This window comes from Epinephelus moara, chromosome 14 (genome assembly GCF_006386435.1).
Source record: "Epinephelus moara isolate mb chromosome 14, YSFRI_EMoa_1.0, whole genome shotgun sequence".
NCBI lineage: Eukaryota > Metazoa > Chordata > Actinopteri > Perciformes > Serranidae > Epinephelus > Epinephelus moara.
The window spans coordinates 27,505,159-27,523,403 of record NC_065519.1 but is presented as its reverse complement, the minus strand read 5'-3'; the positions used below and the strand labels follow the sequence as shown (position 1 = coordinate 27,523,403).

The 18,245-nt window shown below is 41.8% G+C and overlaps 3 protein-coding genes across 5 annotated transcripts; 1 reads left to right on the top strand and 2 right to left on the bottom strand.

The window, feature by feature from the left end:
* Positions 1 to 2,011: 2,011 nt before the first annotated feature.
* pcare1 (photoreceptor cilium actin regulator 1) lies at positions 2,012 to 7,639 on the bottom strand. The gene is made up of 2 exons (XM_050061750.1): positions 3,938 to 7,639; positions 2,012 to 2,922 (listed from the first exon to the last, which is right to left on the bottom strand). Exons 1-2 carry the CDS (start codon positions 7,315 to 7,317, stop codon positions 2,799 to 2,801), a joined length of 3,504 nt encoding a protein of 1,167 aa, XP_049917707.1. The 5' UTR covers positions 7,318 to 7,639; the 3' UTR covers positions 2,012 to 2,798.
* Positions 7,640 to 9,468: 1,829 nt separating this feature from the next.
* On the top strand, positions 9,469 to 13,425 carry spdya (speedy/RINGO cell cycle regulator family member A). Its single transcript, XM_050061771.1, has 7 exons — positions 9,469 to 9,514; positions 10,766 to 11,061; positions 11,151 to 11,209; positions 11,299 to 11,384; positions 11,528 to 11,699; positions 11,898 to 12,255; positions 13,370 to 13,425. Exons 2-7 carry the CDS (start codon positions 10,809 to 10,811, stop codon positions 13,423 to 13,425), a joined length of 984 nt encoding a protein of 327 aa, XP_049917728.1. The 5' UTR covers positions 9,469 to 9,514; positions 10,766 to 10,808.
* trmt61b (tRNA methyltransferase 61B) lies at positions 13,027 to 18,245 on the bottom strand. 3 transcript variants are annotated; one of them, XM_050061762.1, is made up of 8 exons: positions 18,142 to 18,245; positions 17,211 to 17,880; positions 17,013 to 17,115; positions 16,719 to 16,909; positions 16,551 to 16,642; positions 14,321 to 14,523; positions 14,160 to 14,243; positions 13,027 to 14,073 (listed from the first exon to the last, which is right to left on the bottom strand). In XM_050061762.1, exons 2-8 carry the CDS (start codon positions 17,682 to 17,684, stop codon positions 14,039 to 14,041), a joined length of 1,182 nt encoding a protein of 393 aa, XP_049917719.1. In that variant the 5' UTR covers positions 17,685 to 17,880; positions 18,142 to 18,245; the 3' UTR covers positions 13,027 to 14,038. The 3 variants fall into 3 exon arrangements, with proteins under 3 accessions (XP_049917719.1, XP_049917717.1, XP_049917716.1); XM_050061760.1 differs by having other exon boundaries at positions 14,160 to 14,240; positions 17,211 to 18,221; XM_050061759.1 differs by having other exon boundaries at positions 17,211 to 18,220.

Sequence of the window (18,245 nt, the reverse complement as noted above, 5' to 3'; positions counted from 1 at the left end):
CTGACCACAAATACTAATTTGCAAATATGACGGATGAAACACTGGCAGAATTAATATGTTTTGATATGTTTGAACTAGAGGCTAACATTTACTGCAGCATGAGAAAATAATTTCCAAACAAATCTCCTAATAGGAATTTATAAAATTAGGAATAAATCAGTTTTAGGAATTGCCACCTGCCTCTGGTTAGCAAGTGTTAGCAAATAAAGGCTAGCAGAGAGAGACTTTTTGTGTGTGTTTTTGTTTCCCCAAAAAAGTTTCTTGTAACAGAGTGTGGCATGAGCAGGCAAGTAAAGTTTGTTGCGACAAAGCCACCTTGGGGATTTCACCCAAGGAAATTATTAAGAATTCTAAGATAATGACATCACACAGGTCAAATTAATCCACAGGGTCAGAGGTGTGTTACCATGAAAACAATGCATTTATTTAACAAAAAATGACCCACAATATGCAACTTAAAGCTAAAATGTCATGAACACCAGGATTTAAATAAGCTCTAACCACTGATAACAAAGTAATAATAATTAGCACTCAGGCAGGGGACTTAAGGGGAGTGAGGACAAGGCTGGGGCTTACCACAGTAGCAGGGAATCAAAAAGGGTAGAGAGGTTCACAAACTAACCACTTGTGACACTGCACACCGTGGAAAAAAGCAATGGTGAAAAATACCACCACCAGGGCATTGGATTGCGCCCTATGCCCGCAGCACCTGTCAAAAGAGGGAAAGAGGGTGATTGAAACACTGTCGTGAGGTGCTATAGATATTCCTGGTGTTCATGACATTTTAGCTTTACGTTGCATATTGTTGATTCATTTTTGTTACATAAATTCTTTCTTTTTACAGTGTCTGATCCCATGGATTTATTCAAACCATAGTGACCTCATTAGCTTTACGCATTCTTAATAATTTCGTTGGGTGAAATTCCCAAGGTGGTGTTGTCACAACAAACTTTCCTCGCCTCCTCACGCCACAAGAGTGCTACTCAACTACTATGGTGTCTTTTGATGCCCTTTTAGCTTCCAAAAGTCTGAGAGGTGGACAAGCGGAGTATCAGCATTTACTAGGCAGGGTCCAATGGTGCTTCTGAGTTGCACCATGGGTATTGTAGCATCCAGTGTTTTTGGACCTTGATTCATTCATTCATTTTCTGTAACTGCTTATCCTGTTGGGGGTCGCAGGGGGGCTGGAGCCTATCCCAGCCTATCCCAGCTGACACTGGGCGAGAGCCAGGGTACACCCTGGACAGGTCTGCAGACTATCACAGGGCTGACACATAGAAACAGACAACCACTGACACTCACATTCACACCTATGGGCAATTTAGAGTCACCAATTAACCTGCATGTCTTTCGATTGTGGGAGGAAGCCAGAGCACCCGGAGGGAACCCACACTGACACAAGAAGAACATGCAAGCTCTGCACTCCCACCCTGGGTTCGAAACCCCCCACCCTGGGTTCGAAACCCCCCATCCTGGGTTCGAACCAGGTACCCTCTTGCTGTAAGGCAACAATGCTAACCACTTTACCACCATGCCACCACTTGATTCATACTCAGGGGGAAAAGTAAAGCACTGGGTGTTTGTTTAAGGTTCAGTGTGTAGGATTTAGTGACATCTAGCAGTGAGGTTGTAGACTGCATGTAGAAAAAAAGAGAGTGTGAATGGCTCTATCCAAAGCCAGTGTTTGGTTTGTCCATACTGGGCTAATGTAGAACAACATCAGATTTCATGGACAAAGACCCACATGTTAAGGAGATATAAATGGCTCATTCTAAGGTTACAAAAACACAACAATGCTTAGTTTCTGTTGATTATACACAAATGAAAACATAGTAATATAGTGGATATGGATATGATATATACCATTTCTGCCAATAAATGCCCCTATATCCTACACACTGGACCTTAAAACAATTGACTAATTAGTTCATTTATTTATTAACAAAATGAAGACACATTTAACATTTAGAAAATGATGACAGAAGATGCAAAGGTGTTGATGACTGTATATGCTTTTTTATTAATAAACAAATTGTAAAAAAACAACAACTTGAAAACCCTTAAAAATACTGGTTGAGAGTGGTCTTATTTTGCCTTGTAGCATATGACAATGGAGAGAAACAATATCTCACTGAATTATTGAAAACCTAGTTAATAACAGTCATATATGTAATTACGGATGATAACATTATTGCTTGGATTAATAATTTCCAAAAACAGAACTATTTACAATAAGATTAAAATCCTGGAATGGTTCATGGCACTGATGTGATGAAGTTACTTTCAGTTTATTCAATAATATGGTTACTTTGCCAGTAATGGAGCAACAACCCACTCAAATATTTATTAACACATTTTAATAGTTGTGGTCTTTTTTATGTCTTTTTAAAACCAATTAAAGTTGAGATAAGATAAAGCCACAGACACACTACATTCAGTATTTTGAATTGTTAAGATGTAACCTCTGAATGAACTGAAAGTAAACTTGCAATATACTGTACAAGCTTGTGTGAAGATTCATTTCCAAAACCCCTGAATCTGTAGTACAATCACAAAGCCAAGTAATGTGTTCCATAAACTGTAAACATAAAAATGTGTATAATATGTATGTCTCTCTGAAATACATATTATACACAGATAAATTCTCCGATAAATCACTTTTCCTCACATAAGTGTGTTACAACAGCAAAGTGGATAGAATTAGCTCTCCCTCTCTTCGCAGGGAAATAAACACCGTCGTCTTAAATCCTTGGCAAGGCCGGCTAATCCATAATCCCACTGGCCCTTCATTGGCCCCTTTAGTCTCTGTGCAAGGCTTGTCCAACAACACACAGGTCAGGGTGTGACGCAGAGCGTAGTGTAGGTCTGAGGTTTGATTGGCTCTCCCATAGTTCTTCGTCCCTGGTTGGTTCATCGTCCAGCCTATGAAAATGAATGGAGGATGTTGTCATTAGCAATTGGGGAAGTGGACCAGGTGGGTTTGTGTCAATTATAAACAGGAAGGTGCATGTATGAAATTAGTTAGTGAAGTGAGTTTATTCGGTTACTCTGGAAGAAAACATGCCAGGCCATATAGGCACAACCCCCCTAAAATTAGAGATTCACTTGAGAGATTCAAAAGACTATTTTTTTATCTCTTATACTCTATGTGTTACTCAACTGATCTAGCTGATCAGTTAGATATTCAAACAAGATACTGTATTAGAGACAACTGAATTTGCTTATCTTTGACCCAATCATGCCTCAGTAGACATAGTTGTGATACTAATTTAATATAATGTGTACATACAGTATATGGGTAATCATATTTGTAACATGGCTTTGCAGCATTTTCCGTCACCTTCAAAGCTAACTGCAGTAGTGTTGATACTGATGTTAAGTAAGAGCTCAATATGTCTGCCTTGGTAAACATAAAAACATGTCTAAAAACCAAGCTGTGTATGTGTCAGCCATTTTTAAGAAAGATCATCAATGTAACAGTGAGGTAGTGTTGGTAACATGTTATTTTATAAGTCCTCTACTTTACTACTAAATTTCAGAAATTGCCAATTTCCTAGAAAGGAGCTGGATATTTTGTGGAAAGGGTTGTGTATTTCAGCAGTATACTGGGGAATGGGGGAAATGGTCAGGTGCTACAGTTGTCAGCTAATGCAGGTAAACATACACTGAACAACTGTGAAGCATTAACTTACAAATAAACATTCACTTTGTTACCGAGTTGTTGCTATTGTTGTTTCGGCATTTTAACAGCTTCTTATAAACATACTTACATACTGTTGGGATATTTTCAAAAAAATTAACCTTTTTATACCAGCAAATTTCTCCAAAAATTTACAGGAAATATGGAATAAGGGTACTTAAAAAATATACCATTATAAAAGATTGAATGAAAAGCCAAATTTAAGGATTTGAGATGTGTAACATGGTAAACACTCACCCCTGTGAGTATATTGCTGGCTCACTCCCACAGGTCTCAGCCACTGAGATGCCTGGCGCTCTTGGTGGCAGACTTAGACTTGGCCTTCGTTCTGAATGGCTACGTCGGATGAAGGGTCGAGGTCCTTGAATAGATACAGGAAACCTCCCACGACTCCCCCAAGAACGTGGGAGAAAAGAGACCCCAGTAGAGGTCCATGCTTGAGGGGGTCGGGGAACTGGACAAGGCTGGGCTTCAAACAGGGATGAGGAGACAGGGCAGAAGACTGAACGAGCATTACTGATCATCCGAGGACTAGACAAGTCTTCGCTGCTGTTCTCCCTTGACCATCTTTGTACCTTTGGCGAAGCTGGTGGAGACGGTGCTTTGAAAGGGTAGGAGGAGGATGAATTTGAGTTCTGTTTTGCAACAGGTGGGCTGGGGAGCCTCCCTTGGATTGCAGGTGGTGTAGGGAGTTTCCTGTTAACAGGAGGGCTAGCAGAAGAGGGTGGAGTAGGTTGCCTTTTGAAGGTGTGGGGACTGGGAAGTCTTCGATGTAGACTGCTTGGTGCAGAAGGTGTGGATGGTAACATTCGCCCCTTATGCATGGGTGGTGTGGCAGGTGGCTGGCTCCTGACGACTGAAGAAGGAGGCACTGTTGATGCTGTAGTGTTAGATCCAGGCACTGAAAGGTTGCCACCATCTTGTATGTCTGCTGATTCTTCTTGACTGGCAGATGGATTTGTTACTAGAGAATTTGTTGACAATCTCTGTGAGTCTGATGAGTGTCTTAGGTGTATCATCTTTCTGTCTTGCTGATACGAGGAATCCTTTTCCTTTCCACTTGGGTCTGCCTCCTGTTGAACATCTGGTTGGCTGGCCTTTGATGGAGCAGATGCACCTTGTTGATCTGCTCTAACAAGGGGGGAAATCTTGGAAACTTGTGGAGGGCCTCCTTTACTTGGCAGCACCGTCACTGACTGAACTGAGGCCTTCAATCGCTGAGATACTAAAGCCCTCTTTAATACAGGTGATTTTCTGACTTTGGTAGCCCCTTCATTAGCTACACCAGTTAAAAGACTCTGGGCACTTTCGAAAGAATTGTCCATTAATACTTCCAGTGGAGGCGGAGGAAGACTGTCCAGATCTAAGTCACTGGTTTTCTCCAATGCAGTGGATTCAGGTCTACAGCTGGTTATCCCAGTGCTAAGCACAGCTTCCACATTGCCTAAACCAGGTAACACTGGGACGCCACACTTCCGTACTCCTCTGAGAGGCCCCAGAACTTTAGGACCATCTAGATCCTCTATTCCTTGACTGAAGGTATCAATTAGTCTTTTAACTGAGTTTCTGCCTCTGTAAAGGCCTGAAGATGGTCGTGGTGATGAAGGAGGGCTAGGGGGTGGGGTGGCTTTTATAGGACCCTTTAATATTTTCTGGTCCTTCAGTTTATCTTCTTCCACATCACTGACTACCTCCTGTTTTTTTGCATTGCGCCTTGTAAGGCCTGCTTTGTCATCAGGTGGTTGGGGATTGCTGTTTTTCTGAAGCAAGGGTTGTTTGCGATTTCTTGCTGGAGATTGTGCTGGTGAGGTTCCTTGATTTTGTTTTGATGGAGGGTTCTTAACACTTCCACCTGCCTTGCTTTTACTCATCCTCTGCAACCTCTGGTTTAAATCCTTCTGGGTCCTTTCTAATTCAAGCAGAGTTGGATCTTCTCCTTTGCTCCGCAGGGATTCTGCTGACTGGGAACGTCGCTCTCTAGTCACTGGGGTCTTTTTTGACACTGCCTTCCGAGTAGGTGCCGTTGTTTGAGGCCTCCTTGGAGATCGTTCGACTTCCTCAGTCCACTGCCGTCTACTGGTTTTTGGGCTGCCAGCTGTCTTTGTTTTGGCACTAGCGTTCTGTGATGGAACAAACTGTATCCTACCACTTATAGCATTTTTCATTTTGAGAGTCATTTCAACATTTTGAGGATTCTCTATTCGCTTTGGGGGTAGGCGGCGTGGTTGTTGTTGCTTGTGGTCTACGGGTGAAGAATTTGATCGCTTTCTCAACCCTACTTGCACATCTTTCACACCTCTGTCCATATCCTCCTCATCATCATTGTCGTCTTCCTCCCCATAATCTAAAGAGACTGATCCTAGCAATGAGTCTCTGTGGTAATTAGCCATTATAGTACATGTAGAACCTAATGAGTTGAGTGAGGTGAGGGAAACACTTGGACTTATTTGACTTGCAAGCTTTTGCCTTGATATTCCTTGCCTAATGTCCATGGGGATGTATCCCAAAGGACTGACAGAGGTAGTCCTATTTGTCCCAGTAGATGCACAACTCTCTCGTCTATGGCGTCTTTCAGATCCAGCAAGGGATTCACTCTCAGCTCCAATACCACTGTCCTCACTAAAGAGAGCAGAATCCTCTGGCCCAGGCTTGCGCAAAGAGGCCATTTCAATGTGAGATAAGAGTTGCATTAGCCTAGTCTCTACTGCACGTTTGACTTTCAGTTTCTCCTCTAAAAGCTCAGAGACAGAGGCAAAGTACTCCACTGCCTCCTCTAAAGCAGAGTCCCCAATTCCGCCAACAGTCTGGCTCACATTTCGCATTCTCTGTGTGGTGTACTGAAGCAGCTGCTGCAACAAATCCGGTGGGGGCTCAATATTAGCAGAGCCAGACTTAAAAGGTGGAGAAGATGAGAGGTTTTTCATTTGACTTGGCCAAGCAAGATGTTCTCCATTTTCTTTTAAAACTTTTTCTCCCTCGTCTGCCATCTCTTCCAGTCCCTGAATTATTTCCTCATAGCGTAAAGCCATAAAAGCAACCATAGTCTGTACAGAAACCTGTGTTTGGGTTGCTTCTTCCAGGAGTCCTAGTAAAGCGTCATATTTGTTTATGCTGGGATTCAAAAAGGCATAAGCAGCTTGGTGAGCTTTTACCAAAGGTTCTGGGAAGTCCACTTTCTGTTCTGTAAGTAGTTTGTCTTTCTCCTTGTCTTTCTTCTTTAGCCCCTTAATACCTCTGGTATTTTTTTTAGGTTTTCTGACAGGCTTTTTTTCTGTCCCATCCTGCTTGTCAACATTTTTGTCTTTTCTCTGTGAAACTGTGTTGTTGTCCGTTCCTTGACTCCCCAGTTTATCCATGTTTACTACTCCAGGGGCGAGGTCAGCCACATGTCTCTTTTTCTGTGGTGTCATTTGAGCCTCTTTTTGAAATACCTGGGTTTGTCCGGCTGCCTTCCTCTCCTTTGTATCTCCATCTGTTGATTCAGTTGAATTTTGATTCTCTCCATCTTCAAAGTGAGAATCTCTGGGGCTTTCTTGAGGTGCAGGAGGAAGCATTCTCCCCTTCCTCGTGGGGCCGAGAACCCCAAAATGGTTTCCTTTGGATGGTGAGCAGCCCATTCTGGATGTTCTCAAATACAAGCTGATTTTTGTTTCTTCTTTGAGACTCCAACACAGCAATGCAGTAAATGATGCAAAGAATAGCCAAGGTCCTCAGCCACCTGCTGTATCTGTCATTTTCAGATGGCTGAGGTTGTCGAGACTGATAAGATCCCTCCCCGCAAGGATGCTACCAAAACAAAACACTGACACATACATTTTACAGATCTCTCCCACCTGTCATAGGAAAAAAATCCACAGATCGATGGTCATGTTTATATTAAAAAAAAATCCTTGTAGCGTGCTCTGAAACTCATCCTCCTCTACCTTACAAAGGACAAGCAGCTGAGAGGATTAGTGAGGCTTTCAGTGAACTCCTCAGCATGCACATATGTCACGTTAAACCATATAAAACTCACCTACTTGTAAGACTATAAGCTCATTTGCGTAACGAGAGCTGGCCTCAGGTGGCTTTTTATAGCATGCAAAACAATATCTCCCCATTTAGCAGCCATTTCCATTGCAGAAAGAAAAGAAAAAATAAATGAAAAAGCTTTTTTTTCAATTGCATTTCATGCAGTTGCAGTTATATTCAGGTAACAGGTACTAATAGTTATATTCTATCAGAAGTGATATGATATAAAAAAAAACAATTTCACTGATGCTTTAATAAACATTGATAATGTTTCCATTTGCTGTCTAAAAACAGGCTTTAATACCTTTGTCATACAGTTGTTCAGTAAGTTATTTTGGTGATTTGCTGATCCTCTCTTAACGTCTTTATCGAGCATCAGTGCAGTGGAACAGTGAGCCAGTCTTTAAAATAACTTGAACTACCTTTGCCTCTCAGTAGTAGACTAAAATAAAAAATAGAAAAGATTATAGTAGTTTATCTTTCCTCTCAGATTTTTTCTTTTTCATTCTTTCAAGGAAAAATAACAAATTAATTTAACTAAATGGGAAAAAATGAGATAAAATAAACAACATTGATGTATTAGAAGGATCTATAGTTTAGATCAGAATGACAACATGTACACTGAACCATGATGTGATAAAGACTTTTTTCACAAAACATTATTTGCCTTTTTTGCACATAACTTGCAACATTATATTTTGTGTAGATATGTTAACTGCCATTTGTTTGTGAAAACATTTCTCCCATTTGGCTTCTCTTTAACACATTTCTGGTTAGATGTGTATTCATGTGTCTACTCTAAGTATTGTATAAATTGGTACAAACTTGATCTCTTAAGTATGGCAGAGGTTTATCACTATACGAATAAGAATTAGCTACAATCAGCATTACAGAAAAGTGACTATTTTTACCCTCATCCATATCCTATGTAACCCGTTTGCCTCAGCATGTTCTTGTGAGACAATCATTGAAACTACTGTAATTGTTTTGTATTTTTCTCTCTTTTTTGTTTATTTAATATCTGTATTTGTAATCTCTGACAAGAGATTTGATGCATTATTGTTTTGCAATAATAATAAAAAGAACCAGCCAGTTTCAGACTCCATTTTCATAAAGTATAGCTGCTCGCTCTTTAATAACTGGAATATTATAGCCTTACAAGTTACTGAAAATAACAAACAAATCCAATCAAGTGTTAAGGCCACCCTTCTATTTTTAATAGTTATTTATTAGCAAAGACACAACAATGTTTAATGTCAAACAGAAATTTTGGTTGTGAAAATACTGATCTTGGGCCCCTAAGAATCCTTACTTTTTTAAGTAGCTATGTCTTATATGGAGAGTTGGAAAGTTGATTTTTCAGTGTGAATTTTCTACTTCTTAAATTGTGGTAATACAACTAAATGAACCCTACTTTGGTCTCAGCAGCACCCCGTGGCTTACTAAAATCACATTCCACAATCTTAACTAAACTCAATTACTAAAATAATGTAATTTTACCACCATGTTACTACCATTTTTATGGAAAGAGAAACCGATTTAATGATGACATCCCATGTGTAATTTATTCCATAGTAGTTTTATCTTTATGTGGATGTGTCTATCGAGTATGTAATGTGGGTTTTACATTTTTAATACTAAGAAATACATGCTGGAGGTTGGACAGGGAGAAGAAGAAGAAGCAGATGCAGATGCAGAAGCAGAAGAAGAAGAAGTCCACGATTGGTCCTCCTCGCGTGCACGTGAACTGTTGAGCGATTGGCGCGGATCCTGAAGCGCGTTCCCAAACCACCTTCACCTCCGGTCAGTGCTTTGTAAATACTGGTAACTTATAACCTTTTTAGCTTTAATAAACGTTGTTATAGTTGCATTCTCTCCTGTTTTCAAGGACATTATTGACATCTGCTCTTAGCGCCATTACGTTTTGTACCGTTGTGTGTCTGATACAGGTGTTAGTAACACCGACAATTGTCGTCTTTTCATCGGGTTTTAAAGGTAAGCTAGCTAACGTTAGCTAATCGCTCATCTTTGCTTTATTGACTGAAACCAAAAGCAAGAGCCGCGGAGGTGAGGACTGGGTTGGAGACGGTCTTAGTGTTAAAGTTAGTTTAACTTTAAGACTTGTTTGTCGAGTTTATTACTAAGTTAACGGTTCAAACAACTTCCTGCAAGCTGTTGTAATTTGTCAGCTTTCTAGCTTGGTGACTGAGAGTTGGCTTAATACCTAGTTGTCATTAAGATGGACGTAGTGAAAGTCATTTTCAAGGTTGAACTTCCCACAATTTTTTTTAATTAAACAAGCAATTTGAAGAAACCTTACTTTGGGTTTGTAGCTAAGCAAGCTAAGTTACTTTTAGATATAGACCAACATTACAGATTTTCCTAAAGGGGCTTAACAGTCATGCTGCATTCAAGTGCTCCTGGTATGGTCCCATTTGTAATATGGAAACAACATGGACGCTTCAAGTTCATGTGTTGTATTTTATTGCTTAGAGCATTTAAAAAACGCGTTGATAACAGTTTGACGTTTTATATTAAAAAGTGATTTTGTCCCAGACGTGTTGCCACACCAGTACGTCCCCTAAAATAACGAAAAGACTGCTTTACCTGATTACTGCAAGTAAAAAACTTTTCTAACTAATCGAGGTCAGCAACTAACAGTTACGATCTAATATCGTATCACAAATTACATGTGAGCAAAACATTGATATGCAATATGTGAATTAAAAAATGTGTTACAGTCAACCGAATATTTACTTTTGTGTGCTATATTTCTGTGTATATGACGACAACTTGGCAACTTGTATGCTAACATTTTTTGCTGACATGAGGGGGCGTTTTTCTCTCAGTTGGAAACTAATTTTGTGATTATTCCGACCTCACATGACTACGGGTGCAGCATATGGCACCCTCTGTCCTTTTACTCTCTCTTTGGATAAGGATCTGCCTCTGCGAACTAAATAAATAAATTCATGAATAGAATAGAAGAAATCTCAGGAACAATCGATGTTGTGTGCACCGAATAACTCATACCTCTCCTCCATTTCCTTTCAGAATCATAGACCTTTCCGCTACAGATGATCTAAGCATCTGAAGCATGATGAAGCACACACACAGCTGTTGCCAGGCTTCCCCCTCAAGAACTGCTGGAGTCAGGCTCAGCAGTTCAAACTTGCTCCCAATCAGAAGAGGTCACCGGCTCAAAAGAACCAACGGTCGAGAGACCCAGGGCCTGCTAGGGAAAAGCCAGCCGAGCCAGCGTCGGGATGAGATGTGTTATGTCAAGAAGAGCATGTCCCCGACGATCGGCATCCAGCGGCAGGAAATGGAGTCGTTCTTCAAGCTTTTTGGTGAACGAATAGTCCCAATAATAAGCGTGTTTTAATTAAGTGGTTTCAGAGTGATCAATCTTACTTGAAATAATTCTGTTTGGTTACAGATGATGACCTGATCCATGACTTTCTGTGGATGGACTGTTGCTGTAAAATGACAGACAAGGTAAATGATTTGATAAAAGTGACAGAATCTCTCTGAAGCTTTGAGATGCTCAGATTAACTCCCTCCAACTTTTCTCCCTATTTCATCAGTACCTTCTAGCCATGACCTTTGTGTACTTCAAAAGGGCCCGCTTCACCATCGCTGAATACACCAGGAAGAATTTTTTCATTGCACTGTAAGTTTCAAAGAAAGAAAGAAAAATTCAGCTTTTTTATTTTGATATTCTAGCAAAAAAGGAACCTGTGTGCTGCTGCCTTTACTGCCACAGCTGGGGGAAAAACTGTAACCCTAAATTTGGCTCATGTGCTCGATCTCTAGCTATCTTGCCAACACCATGGAGGAGGATGACGAAGAGAGCAAGTATGAGATCTTTCCATGGACGCTGGGCAAGAACTGGAGGAAGCAGTTTCCTCGCTTCCTCAAGCAGCGGGACAAGCTGTGGGCACGAGTCGAGTACAGAGCTGCTGTCAGCAGGCGCTGCTGTGAAGAGGTACACACACATATAATTGCCTGAGGAGACTGATAAATGGTGTTTCTCTGGGAGTCTTAACAGTCTTGTTTGTGCTGCACACTGCAGTTTTTGTAGCGCTGGTTTAATGCCAGAAGTGCCATCTCTGTTGTTTTTATTTCCTGATGGAGCTGTGCGTGTACATTTCTCAGTCTGTGTCTCCGTATCTCTGTCCTCCAGGTGATGGCCATTGTGTCCTCTCACTTCGTGTGGCAGCGAGAGCGGTCGGAGCACCACAGTGGTGCTCAGCGGCAGTACGCGGACCGAGACTTTACTCGGATTCCCCGCGGGCCCTCGGCCTCTCCAGTCTCCTGCACCCTGTGTAACCGTGGCTCTGGGTTAGATATTGGTCCCGGTTCCTCTTCTCTCTCCAGAGGCTCTTCTGCGCAGAGACCAAAACTTGCCCTTCCACACCCATTCAACTCTGCACTGAGTTTGGAGTTAACCCCACCCAGGGCCGCAGCCTCTCGCAGGAAGACGGAGGAGACTAAAAGCCAGGCGCAGCATTCCTCCTGCTGCTGTGCTGGGGAGGTTCGCGGTAGGTATCACGTTTACTAAAAGCAAAAGGCTGAGACGATCATAAAATCTCAGGAACCTTTTTAAACTTAAGAGATGTTTCTCAAAAGTATTCTAATTTAAAAATAGAAATTATTGCATGTAAGAACCTCCTACGCACTTGTACTGTAGAGGCTGTTATAAGAGGCTCTGGAACCTGCAGGGGGAGCCACAAATTCTTAACATGATCACATCTGTCCAGAAGAGTATTATATATGATTTATTTTTTATTAAGGATTTATCGATCCACCTGACAAGAGCAGGTTCAACAACAGGTGTTTTTCCTGTGTGCAGTCGTTTTCTGTTTCCATCTGTAGCAGACATAATCTTAGAGGAGACTACATTTTACACTGAGAGAAAATGACTTTCTCTCTCTCGCAATGATTTCAATATGTGCAGCACTAGTCTCTCAGGTAGCCAGGTGGAAGCAGACAAGTCACCATCAGGGGTGTGGGAGTGAAGTAAAAAGAATAGATAGAGTTACTGTAGTTTTTAATCATTTTTCTATTTGTTGTCCTGTATGAAAACACCCCAAATAAATACTGTAAGTGGACTACTTGATTACTGTAAGTGAATTATTTATCAGCAGGAGCATAGGAATGATTTTGTCCCCAGCTTTTTGATCAGTGTATACCACTTCAACTGGTGCATGTTGTTTGCTACACACTTAGATACAGTAGGTCTAAAAATGTTTCAGTTACACTCACAATTGATCAATCATTCATATTCATAAAAACATTTTATTCATATTTATCAGGGACAATGATAAGAAGATAAACAAGATAAAATGAAACAAGATGAAACAGATTAATGCAATGATGAACTATTTATTTTTAACAAAAATAAGCAATTGTGTAACAGCAGTTGAAATAGTGTGAAGCAGATTCTCTCCTTCGCTCCATTGCGTATGATGTAATTTGGATTCTGGAATCTGGATTGTGTGTAGATGTGATTTAGCTGGATTACACCTGGGAGGTGAAACTGGAAAAGATGGTGCTGTACACATCCTGTGATACCAACTTAAATATGAACAGGAGCTTGAATATTACATTCAGTAACAGGATTAATTCTAGTGTGTTTCTGATCATCTTTGTTAGATGAATCTTCCTGCGGGTCCACATGTGACACCTCCATGGACTGGATCAGTAAGTAGCGCATCGCACCACCTCAGCAGCACTGACTGAGCTGATCTGCGTGGTGCTGTCTCACCTCTTTAATGCCACTTTTACTCTGAAGAAAAGGTCTGAATCACAAGTTCAACTCACTAGTTTGTGTTTAATGTGAACATGGTGCTGAATTAACGGAACTGTCAGAACAAAGTTAACCATTTAAGTGACTGAGAAATCCATGCATCATACTGTGATGAAAATATATAAAGATTGATGTGGAACACCAAAGACCTGTTTAGCCTGCACTGAGTTCTTGATATTTATTTATTTATTTATGATATTTATGTACTGAAGCACTTCTGTTTTTTTGACACACTTATTTATTCACAGATGTTAAATATAACTGTCAAAAAATGAGTTCGACATTTTGGCTAAATTATAGTTTAGCCTGCGATACATGTCCTTAATGTACTGGGATTCAACTGGGTGTGTTTTTAGGATTGTTGCCAATGTGCCTGTTTCATGGTCCAACACTGCCTCGTGACGTTTTGAATAAAAGCTTGAACCTGTTTGTGTTTTTGAGTCTTTACAGTAAGGAGATAAATAGGTTGATATGTCACAATTATTTTTGTCCAGGCTTTCTCACAGGCAGCACAGCTACCGCACAATCTTCCTCAGTTTCACCAGGAATGCTGAAAATGAAAAAGACAATGAGCGTTTCTTTACAACATCATATACACAGTGTTAAACTGGGACTAGAAATGTGGTGTTGTCTGACCTGTGTGGCTCATTTGTTCAGGATGAGGTCTAGCGATGTAGGGAATACTCCCGAAGGCTGGGTGTTCCTCTGTGGTCATCTCTTCTGAAATATAACCGTACAACTTATAAAGGAAGAGCTCAGAATATAATGTATGACAAACACAAAGGACTTTAAATCACCTTCATCAATCTCATCTGACGCTTCCCCCGCCTCCCTCTGGTCTCCGTCCAGGATCGGAGCTTTCCTGACGCAGTGTTTTCCATCTTTCTGGAGGGCTGGAGCCACCAACCAGTGTCGGTTTGGAACCTCCATGATGCGCTCGCACAGCAAAGGGAGCGCAGAATATCGAATCCCTTCCAGCAGGTCAATGACCTGTGTTATACTGAGTTACAGAGGGATAATCAGAGCAGCGTTTTAAACTGATATAAAACACCCACTTATACTTGTGGGTGTAATGTGCAAAATGCAGTGCATTAACACTTCAGCATGCAGGTGAACACCATAAATGTTTCAGGTGGTATCATGCCTGCCATTTTATTTTTGTTATGCTTTAATCATGTACTCTTGTGTACTCAAGACAAGCCAGGTTTTACACTATACATTATTTAGATCAAGACACATCCCACTTTAAAGACATTTTGGGAAACAGGCTGTGCTTATCTGCTGTCTTGCAGAGAGTTACATGAGAAGCTTGATATCACTCATGTCTGTAAGGTAATGCTGCGTTCCATTTACCTCACAAGTCTGAGATCGGGGCTGGGAATGACATTGCACCCGAGTTGATCACGTTCCAGTTTAACAAGTTGGAAAACCAAGATGTTGGACCAGTTTGAGCCAGCTTACCATTTGATACAAACGCATTACCTTATATTTGGCACATACAAACACTGTATCAATGTGTCCACAGGTAGTAGTTGGACAGGACTGTGTGCACGACTGATTTAATGAGACACAAAAAAGACCGTAAATAACCAGTATATTACTACAGCTTTCACTACTGTTGATGAGAGCAGCCATTTTGGATTTTGAGGTCAGGGTTGGTGAGGTTCCTCTGACTTTCTGAGTTAGTTCAGTTGAAATTCCTAACTAAGAACTAGAAAATTCAGACTACCCAGTGCAAAACCGTACCACGTACTATAAATACGAAGCTGGAGACAGCAGCCGGCTACGTTAGCTTAGCAAAAACACTGGAAACTGGTGGAAACAGCTAGCCTGGCGCTATATGGAGGTTAAAAGAAAATTATTAACCAGTCCCAAGCTCACAAATTAACAAGTTATATCTTCTTTAATTTGTACAACTGATACGTTGTGGTTTTACTCGGGGTTATGTGCTGGACGTAAGGTTTTTTGTTTGTTTTTTTGGCTAGGATGACAAAGGCATTACCCGCCTTACTCTGGCACTGATTGGCTTACCCTGACAGTATTACCCCAACCCTCACCAATCTCACTTGTTTTGCATAAACCTAACCAACCCAACCAACAACATCGACAAGTACTAGCCATTCAGAGGGAGAGCAGAGCAGTTTATGCCTTCACCATCATAGGAAAAAATACTTTGCATTCTGGCATCCTTTGTGCGTCTAACTCCCGGCTCCCGGCCGTGTTTGGTTTGAGACAACACTACCCTGTCGAAAGTTGCGCACTACGCCCATGAGTACATAGCGCACATAGTATACTACATGGAAGTGTACTAACGGAAGTAAGTGATTTGAGACACACCATTAGTAACGTTAGCTAATAGCATTCATGTTCACAATTAGCAAATAATACATAATGGCTGCCAGGCAACCAGCGGAGACTACAACTGGTCGTTTCAAAACTAAAATTAAATAAATGATACAACAAGTTAGTGAATTTTAGAGGCACTGGTAAACAGTCTTTGTGCTAAGCTAAGCTAACATCTGCTGGCTGTAGCGTCAAATTGAGTGGACGTACAGTATATATCCAGCTAGCTTAGATTAGCATAAAGAAATACTGGACTCACTAATAATTGTTTGTTTAATCCCTCTGAAATTTTAAATTTAAAAAAGACTGTTTTTTAGTGTGTCGTTTTTTACACTTCAGTTTTTGTACAGATTACAGAATAAGATCTAACATGTAATGAGTGAGCTTTGGAAAGAGTCAGGCTAACTGCTTCCACCTGTTTCTAGTCTTTATGGTAAGCTAAGCTAACTGGCTGCTGGCGGCTGGCTGTGGCGTCACACTTAATGGATGAGAGTGAGAGAGGTATCAATCTTCTCGTCTAACTGTCGGGGAGAAAGCGATTGAGCTTATTTCCCTAAATGTCAAACTATTCCAAAACAGTATGAAGCCACTGCACTTTGTCAAAGCTCAATATATGCAACTCCAGTTAGCCTCTCGTGTTGGGTCTGGTGTGAAAGGTGACAGTGAAACACCGGAGATACACACTTGGCAAGGTAGACAGCACAAACAGCTCCAGGGTGCAGATGTGGAGTCACAGTGGGTAAAACCAGCTGAGGGTGGGTCATGTCAAGAGCAACCTGCAACAGACAGAATCCATCAGACGAATGAGCCGCTGACACAAAATCTAATTGGTCCTTTAAACCAGACACTGACCGCATGGAATCCCTTAGCAGCGAGGAGCGAGGAAGCCGTACAGAGGTCGGCGTTGTGAAACTGGACGTTATCAGGCCACTCCTCCCCTCGTCGCAGGTTCCAAGACGTCCTCCAGTGCTTGTAGTTCCGCACCGCTCTCGTGTGGTGGTCCTCTCTGACCTCCACACTCAGCACGCTGCCCTTAGAGCCAACTGGGAAAACCAAAAACACACGGTTCATTAGAACATGTAAAACCTAAGCTCTGACACTCTACACTTCAACTTCAGTTTCAATGGAAGTATGACGGGTGCACACCTGCTCTGGACAGGAACAGAGACATGGCCCCTGACCCCGATCCTGACTCCAACACACAGTCTCCCTCTGTGACATCCATCATCATGAGCATAGTAGCTGCATCCTGGGGAAAAAAGAGAGACACAAAAACACAAAACATCTGTGAGGAGAAAACAATCTGTAACAGGAATGCATGTGGCACACAAACAAATACCGTACCTTAGGGTATGAGATGGCTGGCCCCCTCTTCATATACAGCACATAATCTTCCAGACTGGGCCGTCGTAGAAGGAGCGAACCCCCTGTGGTTGTCTTCAGGAAGCAACCTGCAGGCTGCCCGGCAATGTCCTCATGCCAGATCGTCCCCCGGCTGCTATGCAGATGTGTCCCCGGCTTAAGTTCGAACATCTTCCTGAACTCCCCACGCCATTTCCTCCTGTGATACTCAGCGACAACCAGCTCCCCAAACACAAGCAAGCTCTCCCCAGGAAGTGTGGGTGGTGTCAACCCTTCTTCCTCATGAGATGTTCCCCTCATCTGAGCCTCTGATGGGTTTGTCTCTATAGCTGCATCTGAGTCATCCTCTCTTGGGATTCCATTATGTCCACCTTCCTCTTGTGAGCAGTGTGTGCCCGATACCTGGATGTCTGCTTCTCCTTCAGGGTCTTGCTGGTTCTGCTCCCTCAGCTGCATCACCTCAGGGCTCAGGGCGTCCTCAGGCAGCAGGCTGCTGATCCTCTCCAGGGGAGACAGGGGTCGCCTCCTTCTTGACAGCAGTGCCTGCCTGGAGGTCAGTCTGGTGTCTCCCTCATTCTCGTTGCATCTCACAGAAGCAGTTGAAAAGTGTCTGATCTCCCTCCTACATTTGTGGAGCTTTACAAGTGTGTCCCTGCTGATGAGATGTCTCTGAGTGGATGTGCTAATTCTCACCAGTCTGTGCATGAACAGGAGTCTAGCAAAGGGCATCTGCAAAGCCATTCTTTCACTTTACAACATGACTTATAAACGTATACATAAACTAAGGGCTATATCCAGTAAATTAAGCAGATGAAACCTTATAAATGACAGCCGTAGTTGTAAAATATGAATTCCTGCGAAATAAACTACTCAAAATGAATATTACAATAAACCTGGTTGACAGTTCACTTACTCTATTTACAGTGTAACAGCTAACCATTCACTCGTCTTCATTTCCTGTAAGCCCCGGCTCTATTCACACACCAGGGAGGTCACCATGCTGGATAAACACATGCG